The sequence below is a fragment of the Ammodytes marinus genome, assembly GCF_949987685.1.
Source record: "Ammodytes marinus genome assembly, chromosome: 11".
In the NCBI taxonomy this organism is placed as follows: domain Eukaryota; kingdom Metazoa; phylum Chordata; class Actinopteri; order Uranoscopiformes; family Ammodytidae; genus Ammodytes; species Ammodytes marinus.
In genome coordinates this window covers 4,026,039-4,042,419 of record NC_137215.1, presented here as the reverse complement: position 1 = coordinate 4,042,419, position 16,381 = coordinate 4,026,039, and the positions used below count along the sequence as shown (strand labels likewise).

Sequence of the window (16,381 nt, the reverse complement as noted above, 5' to 3'; positions counted from 1 at the left end):
GACCTAATTGAACTGGCTTAATTTGATGTATTTTGGGGCAGTTTGTTTGCCTCTATCTATCTCGCTACAATATTCAGTCGGCTACATTTCCATACACACCCACAAGATAGCGCCATTGAGCTAGATATTTCCCTCGGTAACCCTCACTTATATAAACCTTGTGGTTTCCCAATCATAGTTCAGTGACACTCTCTCTACAACCAGTCAAACCACACTAACCCAGTCCTTTATATTTTGAAGGTCCAATAGGGCAGCCGAATGTCAAAGCTTATTTAAAGATACAGACATTGTTAACAGGCCTATATTTCCTCTAAATTATTATTTTTTTCTAACAAAATATATTACTTGTACATACTTTCGTCACATTTTTGATGCTACTAAACTAAACTTAATAAATATTTTAAATACTGCTAAACAAGGTAGAATTGATCCGTCCGTCCAGTTATCTTCGGACAAACACAAACACATTCTGTATTATCCATTGTTGGAACTCTTTATTCACTGATTACTCTATTATTTTAATTCGTAAACCGAAGTGAACAAATGACTCTTTGACTGTAAAAGAAAGTAAAAGTATCTTATCGCTGGAGATTCCTTTTCAATGACTAATCTAATGGAATGTGTTTTGAAACCTGAGGGCTGGTTATTTTTGGCTTAAGTTTTGTTTATTTAGCTGTTACAGTGGACATGTCTTTACTGTAAAATCTGGCAAGATGCAACATTTTATTTGCTATATTGTAAATGCCCTGGTTACTGATTAAAAACCCAAATTAAATGTGGATTCGGTGATTCTGGAGGACGCTTGTTGTTGTAACTTTTTTGCTAACCTTTTCACCTGTTTACTGTAAGCTATAATTAATTCACAGCTTTGTTTGATTAATCATGGCATTCCCTATTTCATTTAAATACCACATCAGGCTTACAAGAGGACACATGTATAAAAATCCTTCTGCTCTGAGCCTTAAAGTGGGAGGGCCACACATCCAAACAGGCTAAACAACAGTTTCTCACTTCTGCTTCTTTAAAGGAAGTAACGAAAGCACATGACCCGGGACAGCTGATGTGTGTGTGTGTGGGTGGGTGTGTGTGTGTGTGTGTGTGTGTGTTGCTCTGCTCTGTTGCTTGTTCAAAGTTCAGTGCCTAGGATTTACTTACATGGTGCAGATTAGTAAAAGGCGGATGAGGATTTTTTTTTTGCCACAGTATGCGCTAGCTCAAGCAAGAAATGTCTTAGCGAGTTTGTGCTTGTCTTATAGGGGAAATGGACACAGAGGCAGACCACTCACTCTCTTGGAATAATACAGCGTCTTTTTAGAGCCTGGGATGCAACCAAATGGCTCTCATACAAGCACAGGTAAGTGAGGATATATCTTGAGTTAAATGTGTGTTTCAAAAGGTATGTTGACGGCAGCAGAAATGGCACTGTGTACCCTTACATTGTTGGCCTTTTTCACTCTGACATACTACATTGGCATTGTGTTTTGGGGAAGCTACTTTTTCAGCATAGCTCTGCAGAATACTCAATGACTTCACCCTGGTAGATATTGAAGTACAGCAAAGCTACCGTAGGGAGGAATCACTTTTGGTTCACTAAAGATACTTAGAAAAAGTAGTTGAAACTATTTTTTAAAATAATGCTTGACAATGTACATGTGATATGAAATTATAACAAAATATATTACAAAAAAGTCACATGCCAGCAAAAAAATGCCACTGAGTTTATTGAAAAACTTAAGGGTCAAATGTGTTCTTCACAGCTCGTACGTAAACCAAAAATATGATAATTAAATATATATTTTTCTAAACAAATAACAAGTTCAAACATAAAAAAAGCCCTGAGATCTAAACCTGCATGTAATCAAACAGTCCCATCTGAACTTTACACAGGGAGTTAAATTAGAAGGAATGTCACATTTCTGTTGTAAACCAATCTGGATTTCCTATTATCTGGGGCTCCTCACTGGGGGATCAACTAGAGAAGCAAACACAATTCAATATTTTTTTTACTTTTGTGGCCCAAACATTCCTTGTAGTTTCAGTTGTTAAAGATGGAGTCAGTGATTCCGGAGAACGCTTGTTGTCTAAACCACTTTTTGTCAAAAACGGTGAAATCTTCTCATGATCTACTACCTATTTGTACTGTATGTGCACTAAAAAATAACGGTGCCCCCCCCCCCCCCCTTTTTTGGAAATTCTTTTGACAAAGTGAGTTTGACCTCAAGCATTCTCCAGAATAGCTGACTCCACCTTTTAACTACACAAAAAATGCCACAAAAACAAAAACATTTAACAACACCAATCACTATGCAAATATGAATGAAGTTGAGCTACCGGCAAGCTACTGCAAAATGTAGTTAAACTTAAATGACATGTAGTGCACAACTCCCCAATACGGTTAATTGTAATGTAAACCTAGAGGTATATACTGTATGTGGATGGATTCCTGCTGTCTGCCTTTCCCGTGCGCTCATTCCCACACGGAACTTTTGTCACATGATAAAAGTTCAAAGTATTATTGAATTTGAATGGAATGTGAAGCAGCATTCCATCATAACCGATTCAACCGGCTCCGGGCTGTCAGTTAACTGGATGTCTCTGCCAATGAGACTTTAGGTGCATTGGTGCGTGTCTCTTAACACAGAAAGTTCCCAGAATAATCCCCCTGCCATGAGGAAACAATGCCCCAGTCACTCAGGCTTCACTCATAGTTACATGACTGTTAGTTGTGACAGAGAATTGGAACACATGTTTGTATCTCATACACACATGATTGCACTATTGACACTTACGGACTTAAGGACTTTTGAATTGTATTTATATATACATTCTGTATCTATATATATATATTACATTATATTATTGTTGATATTGTTGCAAACTAATATTGAGCTAATGAAATATGCAGACGCAAACAGACAAGGTTTAGTCAAATAAACACCTAAATGTACATTTTGGACCTTTGATTTATACTAGTATGAAAGAAGACATGTTATGGAAGAGAAATAGACAAAAATCTCAAAATTGACCAGTGCTTGAAAATTGTGTTTTTTTTCTGCTGTGTCTCGCCTTAATTAGAATGACACATGACTTGCAGTGGTGTGACTGCCTGTCTGGTTGCTTCTCAATGCAGGCAGTGTGCTCCTGTAGTAAGGGAGTTAGATATTATGTAATACCTCATGACATCTATATATAAAAAAAGTAGCACAGCCGAAGTATTGCTCACTTTTTTGTCTGTCTGTTAAGCCATGTGTAAGTTTATGTTGTGTATATCTGGCTTGTGTTGATTTACCAAAAAAGTGACTTTAAAGGTGGAGTCAGTGATTCTGGAGAACGCTTGTTGAAAAAATCACCTTTTGTCAAAATCAGTGAATATCTCCTCACGATCCGCTACCTGTCCGTACTGTGTGTGCGCTGAAAAAGATTGGGTGTTAATATACAGCCTAGGCTCTGTAAACTGGTATGTAAACAAAGGGAACCCACCATAGCTAGCAACATGCCAGTTTACAGAGCCTAGTGCAGAGTACGGACAGGCAGCACATCATAGATTATATGACATCTATTGCAGGATGTCCGTCCTGGGAGAGGGATCCCTTCCTCTGTCAACTCTCCCTGAGATCTCTCAATTTTTTAATCCCGGTAAAGGGATTGGGGAACTGGGAGTTTTTTTCTCAGCCGAGCTAAGGGTCTAAGGGCAGAGGGTGTCATACTGTATGGAATGTAAAGCCCACTGAGGAGAATGTATATTTGTGATATTGGGCTACACAAATAAAACTGATTTGATTTGATTCAAATTGTGATTTTGACATAATCGCTGACTCTACCTTTAATTGACCAATGAAGTAACCTATCCTAACTTTCGCTCCTCTCTAGAAGCAGACAGTTAAGGGCGATCGTATCAATAAGGAGACGGGCGAGCTGAGTGCGTCGGGGGAGCTGTCTGTGTCTGTGGATGTGACGGAGGGCAAAGTGGAGGGCCTCTGTGAGAACGCCAAAGTCCAAGAGCTCAGAACGAGACTACAGGAGCTGCAGGGGATCCACACGGAACACAGAACCGACCATGAGCCTTCAGAGGAGAGAGAGGAACATCTGGTTAAAGTCCTCACTCTATACATACAGGTAGGGGAACAAAGGGGCCTGTTTAAAAGCTATAGTGCGAGGGGGCGCCTTTAGCTCAGTTCACAAGGCGTCCCCCTCCCGGGCCGGGCCCAGCAGCGGACCCGGGTTCGATTCCCACCCGCAGTCGTTCTCTGCATGTCACTCCCCTCTCTGCCCCATTTCAACTCTGTCTCTCTGCACTATCAAATAAAGCATAAAAATGCCCAAAAATATCTTAAAAAAAGATTTAATTTTCAGGCAAGACAAGGCAAGTTTATTTATACTTACAGGTACGGAACAATGGGGACAAGAAGGAGCCTGTTTAAAGCTACAGTGCGTAACTTTTTCATAATAATGGAAGGGGAACATTTGATACATTTTTTTTATCGATTCATAATTTTGTTTAGTTTTATATTTATTCAAACTCTTCTCTCTATACATACAGGTAAGGGAACAATGGGGATAATAAGAAGCCTGCGTAAAGCTATAGTGTGTAACTTTTTCATATTAATGGAAGGGGAACATTTGATTAATTTTTTTTTATCGATTTTAATATTTTTTGTTTAGTTTTATATTTAGCCGTTCATTGTACAAGTATTATTAAAAGGAACTAGAAATAGTTCCTGGCAGTTGTATGACTCCGCGAGGCATTCAGCTGGCGAACGGTGAAGGTCCAGCAGTGGTATGCAATGCTTTAAAGATGCTTTTTAAACCTGCAGTGTGTAGAATTTTGGGTTTTATTTCCTAGCAGATTTTGTAGAAAGTAATTATAATATCCATAAGTACATTTAATTTAGTGCATAATAGCTGAACATTTTTTTTTGAATTATATATTTTTCCCTTAGAAAGGGTCTCATATATGTCCATATTTCGGCATATTTTGGACCAAGGCCTAGTGCCGCCATCTTGAAAGTGTCATAGTTGGAATGTCATCAGGTGCATTGTTTAAAATTTAGAATTGTTCTTGTCCTTGAAGGCCACTGTAGCTTCTGTTATTATTCAAAAGGGGTGGGGTTACCCAGGGAGCGTTGCATTCTAGAACTTTGTAGAACTTTCTTGATGATGTCATATTACACACTGCACCTTTAAGACCTTTGACATCTTGGCTTCCTAAATCAATTCAGTTAATCTTCGAGTTAATTTAGAAATGTGTGCAAACTTGAAGACAATCCCTTGAAACTTATATAATGTTCAAAAGAGTGGCCCATACAGTCAGACAACATGAACAGATAATGCGTAGCCGAAGGCCGCAAGCGTTATGTTTCGGGTTTTCCAATATACTGTACGTGTGTATATACAGTACACTGGGAGAATCCTGAATGGATCATAGAAAGTGGAGCCTCAGCCTTGTGAAGGTTAAACGCTCGCCCCAGGAAGCGGAAGTTTCCACAACTATTCCAGAGACCAACGCTTGAATGGAGAATTAAAACAACATGACAGTCAGCTGTTAGGCCCTCATCTGATCCCATACATTTCCCTTTGAACTAGTGTGTGTGTGTGTGTGTGTGTGTGTGTGTGTGTGTGTGTGTGTGTGTGTGTGTGTGTGTGTGTGTGTGTGTGTGTGTGTGTGTGTGTGTGTGTGTGTGTGTGTGTGTGTGTGTGTGTGTGTGTGTGTGTGTGTGTGTGTGTGTGTGTGTGTGTGTGTGCGTGCTCTTAGTAAATCACCTCACTGAACTGTCATGAATATAAAAGCACTTTAGATCCGTTGCTTCAGGCCTTTGCTTTGGAGAAAGAGGAATGTTCATCCGTGCTGGAATTACATCACAGTGATGAGGAAACCTAACCCGTGCTCATGCTGTGTGTGTGTGTGTGTGAGGGAGACCGTTGATTGGGCTTACATTGGCTGCAGACGTAATCAGTCTTTGGTGTGTGTGTGTGTGTTGGTGTATGTGGTTGTGTGCACATGTGTGTGGGGTTGTGTGTGTGCACGTGGTTGTGTACACGTGTGTGTGTGTGTGTGTGTGTGTGTGTGTGTGTGTGTGTGTGTGTTTCTCATGACCAGAGATTTGAGCAGAATATAGGGCCTCACTTTAGAACTGCAAACTCAGTGAAATGCGATATCCTCTTATGGAACTGGAAGGAGCACATAGAACGCACGTCTATTATTTATAGAGCCGTGCATTTAGGCTACTGCATTAGCCAAAGTATTTTAAGGACTAACTCACATATGGTTCCATTGTTTCACTAAATCTCATAATACACCTAATACATGGACCAAGACCCTTTCAGAACAACAAAATCCTATATTTAATTATTTATTGTAGTTAACTTTTACTCAATCATTTCAAAGTAAATGGACAGCATTCTGCAAATACTGGGCGGCTGTGGCTCAGGTGGTAGAGCGGGTCGGCCGATGATCAAAGGGTTGGAGGTTCGATTCCCGCCCTGTCACCTGTGTCATAGTTGTTGTGTCACCTTGCCTCGTGTGAGTGTCGATAGTTAGCCTGCTGCTATCGGTGTATGAATGTGTGTGTGAATGGTAACGTGGGAAAGGAAAACAGGTCTCCCTTGCAAAAGAGTCTTCGGTCTCAATGGGATTTACCTGTAGAAATAAATGTTAAAAAAATATATATGTAGCAATCTGTTTGAAAGATTAAATGATCTACCCTGTAATGCGGGATTGTATTTATCTTTTGAAGTAAACATGCATGTCCCTTTCTGGCCCATATGTCCAGATATATGAAGGTTTTTTTTAGACGAGTGATACAGATTGGTGGCCATTTTGGAAAAATGGACCATAAGAGTCAAACCCAGCTTGGCACTATTAGCTAAAATGATTAGCATTGAAATAGTCTAGCTACATGGAAAGTGTCATGCTTTTATTGCAAAGTGCATGAATCTCGGTGAAAATGTTATTTATCTGCTGGCTTACAAGGTGTGTATATTTGCATATTTATATATTTCTTTCTTGGCATTCAGTCTGTGGAAAACAAAGGAAGATTTCATTGTATGACTGAGAACCTACTTCTTATTGGGCATATGACAATACACACTTTGAATCTAATGTCTTTGTAAATGTCTTCTCAAAATGGCCTCTCTTGTTTCTGATCCCAGGTGTGTGCGGAGGGCGGCAGACTTGAAGGTTTGAACATAAAGGATCTTGCGGCGCTCACAGCCAACCATGTCATCCATAATATCCACAACAGGATCGCAGAGAAGCCGGCAGGTACAGTTCTGCTCCTTTAAATCAAAACTTAAGACTTTTCTGTTTCCCTTTTTAACCTGCAATTTTTATTTTATTTTTGTTTCTATTCATATTTTTCATTCGCTTTTCCAATGTGTATTCTATACTTGATGTATTTTAATCTTGCCCCTGTAAAGCACTTTGAATGGCCTTGTATCTGAATTGTGCTATAGAAATAAACTTGCCTTACTGCCTGCCTACTAACCCCCGCTCGCTCATAGCAGCAAATATGGTACTTTGATTCAGGTAGAGGGACTTTCTACCACCTCTGTCTAATTCTGCTTTTTCAGTGTGCCTGTAGTTTCCCTTCTCATAAGCCCAAGGGTGTAGGTGTGGTTTAAACAATAGGGACACACACACAGTAAACACTTAATTTCCTGCATTTTGTGGTGAACCTTTAACTACTATGCAAGCCGGAGCTCGGCAAGGTTAAGATGGTATAGAGTATAGACCACTTTAAACAAAAGATTCTTCACTCTTGCAGAGGTGATTTATGAATGGCCGATAATCTCTCGCCAAAAAAGTATTCTGTTGACCAATCAGTGGACTGCAGTGTGTAGCTCCACCCCTCTGGGACGGCTTAGTACCCAAAAGAAAGGGTGTCACGTCTCTTCATAATGAAAAAATAAAATAAGAGTGGAACGGTTAGCTAATTTTGGTACCCTTTAGAACTTTTAACAGTGGAAATGCAAAATAATTAGGTGCCTAAAAGTGAACTGTTCCACTCAGTGTAAATGAGGCTTTAGTGTTAATGTCACTGGTGTTATGTTAATGTGAATGGGACGCTGAAGATAATGCAATCTGATATTATGTAGTTCCTTTCTTGAGGTTGCAATACTTTCTCCCCTGTCTGTCCGTCTGTGGCTGGTTGATAAAGGTCAGTTTGTATTTGTCTTGAGTTATGAAGGAGAAGCTCATTTTTGTTTCTAGGGAAGTACATAGGCCTACTTCCTGATTTGATTCAAACTTAATAAGTTGCTAACATGGTGCATGTATCAGCTATTTATAGTCCTGTACTTCTTTAAAATGCCACCCAACAAAAAAGGGCTCTTTTTCAAATCTCTGCTCAATTTTTAGAGGTATATTCTGTCATATTAAAATCATTTTCCAGAAACTTTTGGGTAGCACAAAAATTGAGACTTACGAAAATAGAAAAAGTATGCAAATTCTATCAATGAAAGTAGAACTGAAACGCCTCTCCACCCAAACTAGTTTCAGATACGCATGTTGCCTTCTATTTGAGCACACACTGTGGACCTTGACAGAAACATGGCTTTAGATTTGACTGATTTTACTAGACAGTGGTACTCACTCACTCACTCACTCACTCACTCACTCACTCACTCACTCACTCACTCACTCACTCACTCACTCACTCACTCACTAACATATAGGGCCTGTTTCTCAGACATGGATTAAGCCTAGTCCTGGACTATATTCTACTTTCAATGGACAATCTCCATTCAAAATTCCATTTAGTCCAGGACTAGGCTTAAAGCTGGGGTGGAGGATTTGGGGAGAAAATGGCAGTTGGGATAGAGATTCGAATACAAATACCTCAACCGCTCCACTTGTTCTCTTTGGTCCCTCCCCTATGGTCCCTTCCTGACACGCTCTACACCAACAAAGTCATGCCAAAGTGAATGGACAGTCCCAACAGCCAATAAGAACAGAGAATCGGAGCCCCGCTCTGATTGGTCAAAGTGTACAGCTCATGTTAACTTTGACCAATCAGAAATCACATACCCCAGCTTTAATCCATGTCTACAAAACCCTTAGTCTTGTGTGTCATTGACTGTATATGTTTTCAGAGGGGGCCCGTGGTGAAGTGGTCCAGTTCTTCCAGAGGCAGGAGACACAGCAGACAGACAGTGAGCAGACAGACGGTGAGCAGACAGACGGTGAGCAGACAGACGGTGATCAGACAGACGGTGAGCAGACAGACGGTGAGCAGACAGACAGTCAGGGATGGCTGCTGCTACAGGCTCTGCTGCTGATGACCGCCAACGGATCAGTGAGTCATGATTATGTTTTACGGGGAAGTGATTTTTTTAAAGGTGTCTAATTTGTCCCTCATTCATGGTATATGGTAAATGGACTTGACTTATATAGCGCTTTCTAGCCGATTTTCTCAGCCCCAAAGCAATTTACATTTCTTACTACATTCACCCATTCATACAAACACTCATACACCGATGGCAGTAGCTGCCAAATACATATAATATATATATTCATGTGGAAATTATCTTTAGAAAACTTTGGAAACTGAACAACATTAGGTCAACTCATCATATTAATGTTTACCTCACGTTTCTTCACAATAAAAACAGATCCATGATTTAGGACTATTAGTTAATTTAATTTTGTATTTTAATTTTAATGAATACATTTGGAAAATAAAGACCTGGAATTTATGAAATTAAGAATTCTGAATGTCTTTCTTTTTTAATTGTCATATTTTAGCTCAAGCATTTTTCTGGTCAAAAAGGGGACACTAAGGTGTGTGTGTGTGTGTGTGTGTGTGTGTGTGTGTGTGTGTGTGTGTGTGTGTGTGTGTGTGTGTGTGTGTGTGTGTGTGTGTGTGTGTGTGTGTGTGTGTGTGTGTGTGTGTGTGTGTGTGTGTGTGTGTGTGTGTGTGTGTGTGTGTGTGTGTGTGTGTGTGTGTGTGTGTGTGTGTGTGTGTGTGTGTGTGTGTGTGTGTGTGTGTGTGTGTGTGTGTGTGTGTGTTTACAGGATACATTGCTCTGTATAAACCCGGGGCTTCCAGCTGCGTTGGTGAAGTGTCTGTACCTGCTGGTGTGTCTTCCCGCCCAGAAGGAAAACATGGCCGCCGAGGAAACCTTCCAGGAGCCACTAACACAGGTCAGCTCAAATCAAATCAGTTTTTATTTGTACAGCCCAATATATCACTAATAGACATTTGCCTCAGTGGGCTTCACGTTCCATTAGGGCTGGCCCGAATTATTCGAATACTCGTTCGGAGCTTAAATTAGTATTCGGAGCTTAAATTAGTATTCGGAGCTTCGTTTTTTTTTTTTTTTTTTTTTTTTGCAAGAAGCTAGTACTGCAATATAATGTCATCAAATAATTTTATATTTGGATATAAAAGTTAGTAATATTGTAGTAGTAGTAGTAGTATTGCTCATTTAGGAGGATATTACATCACTAAGTGTCATAGCGCATCCATTACTTCACCTCCGAGCGTGTAAATCTTCAACAAAATATGCAGATACTGTCAAAATCGGTTCAAGGGAGTATATAGGGATTATTAACGTTTTTTTTTTTTTTTTTTTTTTTTTTTTGATGGTGTGTTTTTCTGGAACGAATATCCGAATATTAGCTCGGAAAAACCAACGAATATTCGAAGCCTGAAAAATGGCATTCGGGCCAGGCCTACATTCCATACAGTATGACACTCAAAATATGAATAGGGAAAGCTCAGGCAATAGCTTCATGTTAAAGGTGGAGTCAGTGATTCTGGAGAAAGCTTGTTGTTGTCAAATACAGTTTTTTTTTGGTCAAAATCAGTGAATGTCTCCTCATGATCCGCTACCTGTCCATACCCTGTGTGCATTGAGAATACATCTGGTGTTAATCCCCTGCCTAGGCTCTGTAAACTGCTATGTAGACAAAGGGAGCCGACTGTATCTAGCAACATACCAGTTTACAGAACTTGGGCTGTGTATTAACACTGGATTTCTTTCAGAGAACTTACAGTATGTACAGGTAGCACATTTTGATATGGACGATATTCACAGATTTTTGATAAAGTGAGTTTGACCTAAGCATTCTACAGAATCACTGACTTCTATAATCTGGTACAAACCATCTTTTATCGTGATATTAATGATATTTTTGTACCCGGTCCCTGACAATAAACAACAACTAATAAACTTTTGGGGCGACTGTGGCTCAGGTGGTAGAGCGGGTCGGCTGATGATCAAAGGGTTGGAGGTTCAATCCCCGCCCTGCCACCTGTGTCATGGTTGTTGTGTCCTTGGGCAAGACACTTCACCCACCTTGCCTCGTGTGAATGTCGATAGTTAGCCTGCTATCGGTGTACGAATGTGTGTGTGAGTGGGAAAGGAAAACAGGTCTCCCTTGTAAAAGAGTCTTCGGTCTCAATGGGATATACCTGTATAAATAAAGGTTAAAAAATAAAAAAAACTAAAGGTAACTCTGTTCTCCAGGTGCTCCTCCAGCTGTGCAGACTGCCGGTGAATGTGGAGCGTTTGGTCTCGACTCAGGAGCTCCAGTGTCTGATCATCGGTCTGACGTCGCTCTGGGACCAGACCAGCGCAGCATGGAGGCACCAGGCCTCACGGGTTCTAAAGGCTGTGTCTGCTGCAGCCACCGGCAACACTGTACAGAGCCTGCTAGGTGAGCTGTGTGTGTGTGTGTGTGTGTGTGTGTGTGTGTGTGTGTGTGTGTGTGTGTGTGTGTGTGTGTGTGTGTGTGTGTGTGTGTGTGTGTGTGTGTGTGTGTGTGTGTGTGTGTGTGTGTGTGTGTGTGTGTGTGTGTGTGTGTGTGTGTGTGTGTGTGTGTGTCTGTCTGTCTGCAGCTACTGGTAACACTGTACAGAGCCTGCTAGGTGAGCTGTGTGTGTGTGTGTGTGTGTGTGTGTCTGCAGCTACTGATAACACTGTACAGAGCCTGCTAGGTGAGCTGTGTGTGTGTGTCTGCTGCAGCTAGGGGCGACTGTGGCTCAGTTGGTAGAGCGGGTCGGCTGATGATCAAAGGGTTTGAGGTTCGATCCCCGCCCTGCCACCTGTGTCATAGTTGTTGGGTCCTTGGGCAAGACACTTCACCCACCTTGCCTCGTGTGAATGTCGATAGTTAGCCTGCTATCGGTGTGTGAATGGTAACGTGGGAAAGGAAAACAGGTCTCCCTTGCAAAAGAGTCTTCGGTCTCAATGGGATTTACCTGTATAAATAAAAGTTAAAAAAAAAAAAAAGCATCACTGTACACAGCCTGCTAAGTGAGATCACTCAAAACTCATAAAAAGTGTGTGTGTGTCTGTAGCTACTGTTAAGTGTCCAATGCGGTCAGAACTTACTTCATAGCAACTGTAACTTCTTAACTTTGTTGCTAAACTTCCTCATGTCATCTTGACTGGACTAGTATGGAACTGTTTGTAGACGTCTGTCAGTGGCTTGATACGACAGGAAGTGATTCATCAAAACATTGTCCGTTGCAACATTCTGTCACCCATAGTAACGATGAATGAACAAGCTTTCCTTATTGAGAAATAACCAACCATAGAATGCCGTGATCGACCAATCAGAACACAGCGTTTTATCAGTGCTGTACCGTGTAATAAAGTTATAATAATTCAACGAGCCCATTGAAAACAAGCAAAAGTATAAAATGCTTCAGAAAACAAACTGCACAGCAACGGAGTCATTTGATTTAATCTGGAAAAAGATATGTGTGCACAAAGATAATTTTGTTCCAGTAGTGAGTTGATTATAGTCACATGACCAAACGTCTCACACAGCTCTACAACTATGATTCACATGATGCCTGTATAAAAACACTTGATTCACTTGAATGTTCTGGAACACAAGTTAACTTTAAATTGGTAGGGAGATCAAGAAGTTAACAGTAATTTTAAAGCATCATATTTTGCTCACTTATGATCTATAGCTCTTTGGTTTAAAATGGTCTTTTCTAGCAGGTTGTTAAACAGCCTAATGCCACACACACATTTTTTGTGTATTCTATACTTGATATATTTTAATCTTACCCCCTGTAAAGCACTTTGAATGGCCTTGTGTCTGAATTGTGCTATATAAATAAACTTGCCTTGCCTTATGTAATCTTCACACTAAACTGCACGTGTCGTTTCTGTCATGGCGCTGGAACTTCTAGCCCTATCTCCATTGACTTAGCATGTGCCTGGTATATTCAAAACTATGTAAAAGCGGAAGAAGATTTGTTGATGGCACAGCTTTCACATGTTTTCTTTTTTCAAATTTTAAATTAAGAAATAATGTGTGTGTCAGCGAGAGAGAGAGAGAGAGAAACATACTAAAAACTACTGCCCTGAGGTTATAAATAACTAGAACTACTGCCTGGCGGTTACATGCCCCCGCGAGGCAAACAATTGCAGAACAGTGAAAATGCATTGTTTGTAGCTCATAAGAACCTACAATATGGTACAAGGTCACTGAGACATCACACTATGTAAAGTTGCAGACCGTAACTTTTTACCTTTTGATGTCCAAAATCTATTCAGTTGGAGTCAGACTTGACATTTATTGACACATTTCTTTTTCACAAGAATGCATGTGTTGAATTGGGATTTTTGACGGAATTTGTGTGTGTTCATCGTTGTCCTAATGTACAGTGTCCCTTTATAACTCCTTCACTGATGTTGCTCTCTGTGTTTTCCGTCCGTAGGTAAGAACTGTGTGCGTATCTGCATCCAGAACCTGCTAACCATCAGCCCTGAGGTCCCGGGGCTGCTGCTGGCCCAGGTGGCTGTGGCTGTCTTCAGTTTCATCAGAGACACGTACGCCCTCAGCCCGGCTCTCTTCACTGAGTTTGACTCAAACAACGGATACAAGGCCCTGGAGGAGATACTCAAACGGTGAGATGATAAAAAGGATAAAAGCAAACTATTTTTTCAGAAATGTTTGAATCAATATGCAAACAATGCAATATCTGACTAAGTGTATATTTGTGTCTCCTTACAAAACAACTAAAATCTAGATGTTGGTTAAATCTTTAATTTATTTTTTTACAAGATATTAGTGTCCAAAGGTTTTACTGAACAGACTTTGAATACAACTTTTTTTTTATTTTATAGATCAAAAATACTATGAACAGGTCTTGAAAATTAATATTCAATATGTTAATATTCAGCATGTTGTTATGAACTAAATGTATCATAAATCAGACAATTAAAAACATATAAACAAATCTGTCTGTCACAGCCTTCAGAATAGCGCTAAGAATGATTATGGAAAGTTTAGTTGATGTAAGTGCTTTAGAGGTTGAGAATTGTGGTTCAGAGTATTGAAAAATTGAGATAATGACCGTTAAAGATGGTTGTATAGGAGAAATAAACAGACGCAAACAGATAAGGTTTAGTCATATCAACACCTGATTGTACATTTGGACCTTTTTATTTTTTGTAAATATACAGGTTATTCATATAAATGTAAGTTATTTACTCTAACAGACTTTTTTCTCTGCTTTTCATTTACCTAAATATTTTCTGTCCCTTCTCCTTGTCCCCTCCTCAGCTGTGAGGACAGTGTCTCCGTGGAGGAGTTCAGGCCTGTTGAGGAGTTACTGTCTCTCATAGCTTCCTTCACCATGTTTGGAAAGACGGAGCTGAAAGTGGCTCTGTGTGTCTCCAACCCACAACCTCCGGGATTCAAGTTTGACCCGCCACTCACCAAGGGTAAGACACTGCAACATGAGATAGATTCGCTTTTTTTTCTTTGGTCATTTTTCCTTTTTTTTCATTTCTGTTCTGTTCTGTTCTTTTATTTTTTTTAATTTTAATTTTTTGTTTTTTTGTTTGTGTATGTTGTGACGGTGCAGGTGCTTGTTTGTTTGTGTTGTAAAATTAAATTAAAAAACTACAATAAATATATTGTGAAAAAAAGGTAAGACACTCCTATAAGGTTGCAGCGGTAGTTTGGAACACACACGAACACACACACACAGACAGACAGACAGACACACACACACACACACACACACACACACACACACACACACACACACACACACACACACACACACACACACACACACACACATATATGAAACGGTTGATTGTATCATGATAAAGTCTTAACCATCCCTTCGTTATTCGCAAGTCAAAATGATCCAAATTATTATAACATCGTCGGCTCAGCAAATATAGGTTTAAGTGGGGAATAGGCCTACCAAATGACCAAACAGTTTATCCCTCTTTTGAACTTTTGCCCTCACACAATCCACCCACTACATGCAACACTCCTTTGCTAGATAGATAGATAGATAGATAGATAGATAGATAGATAGATAGATAGATAGATAGATAGATAGATAGATAGATAGATAGATAGTTCATGCAGCAGAGTCTTTGCAGAGCAGCAGACCCATGGGGTTAACAGGAGGCTGAGGTGATTATGTCTGGGATGATGAAGTGGTGGAGTCCCATGTAACTGTGTTAGGACGCCCCACATCCATTCACCACTGGCCTACAGCAAGCAGCCATCTATCATCCACACACACACACACACACACACACACACACACACACCTCCATCCAACAACTCATAAATGGAGTGTCCATAATACATACACACACAAAAACACACACACACACACACACACACACACACACACACAACCTAACTTACACACACACATACATACACACACACATACATACACACACACACACACACACACACACACACACACACACACACACACACACACACACACACACACACACACACACACACTCCCAGCAGCCAACCATCCATCACATCATGGAGTGGATCTCTTTCCAGCGCCGGGACTAGGGACTTGTTTTGTGCTGATCTCGTTTTGGTTTCTGATGCGATTTTGTCTTAAGTGTGAAAATGAATGGGATTATTACCCAGGTATATGTAGTTCTATCTACTCACAACAATACACAAGTCTAAGACGACCTCTACATATTTTGACAGGGTTGCAAACAAACTCTATCAAGGCGGATTATGCTCCTTTTACTTTTGCCTTTTTGCATGTTATATTGTTTGTTTGCAATGTATCTACGTATGTGTAACTCAATTCACACGTGGAATTCTGTGTTAGAGGTTGTTTGTTATTTATTGGTTTTTCCGTTTTCTATGAAATTGCCTGTCTGACCTTGCCACAGTAAAATCAGATAAATGGAGCTTCTTTCTTTGGGCTAAATTGACCTCAGTTGAATATTGTTTTGCAGTATTATAATGTCACAGAGTAGTACACAAATACATTATATTCCAATTAAAAAAGTTAAGGACAACAACACACGTTCAGACCAGTTCTATTCATCTGTTTTGAAAGGCTCACAAGTCCTTTTGCAGCTTGAGGTGAGACACTGCAGGTGAATAGGTTCAAGGTTTTAA

At 40.1% G+C, this 16,381-nt stretch overlaps 1 protein-coding gene across 2 annotated transcripts in view; it reads left to right on the top strand.

Annotated features, from left to right (window-relative positions):
* Positions 1-1,126: 1,126 nt before the first annotated feature.
* wdfy4 (WDFY family member 4) overlaps positions 1,127-16,381 on the top strand; it is a 116,112-nt gene continuing 100,857 nt past the window's right edge. For both annotated transcript variants that reach the window (XM_080037131.1, XM_080037130.1), the window contains exons 1-8: positions 1,127-1,354; positions 3,871-4,116; positions 7,150-7,261; positions 9,091-9,293; positions 10,013-10,141; positions 11,470-11,659; positions 13,683-13,872; positions 14,531-14,691. In XM_080037131.1, coding sequence (XP_079893257.1) covers positions 1,334-1,354; positions 3,871-4,116; positions 7,150-7,261; positions 9,091-9,293; positions 10,013-10,141; positions 11,470-11,659; positions 13,683-13,872; positions 14,531-14,691 — 1,252 coding nt within the window. In that variant the 5' untranslated portion in view covers positions 1,127-1,333. The remainder of the gene's footprint in view (positions 1,355-3,870; positions 4,117-7,149; positions 7,262-9,090; positions 9,294-10,012; positions 10,142-11,469; positions 11,660-13,682; positions 13,873-14,530; positions 14,692-16,381) is intronic.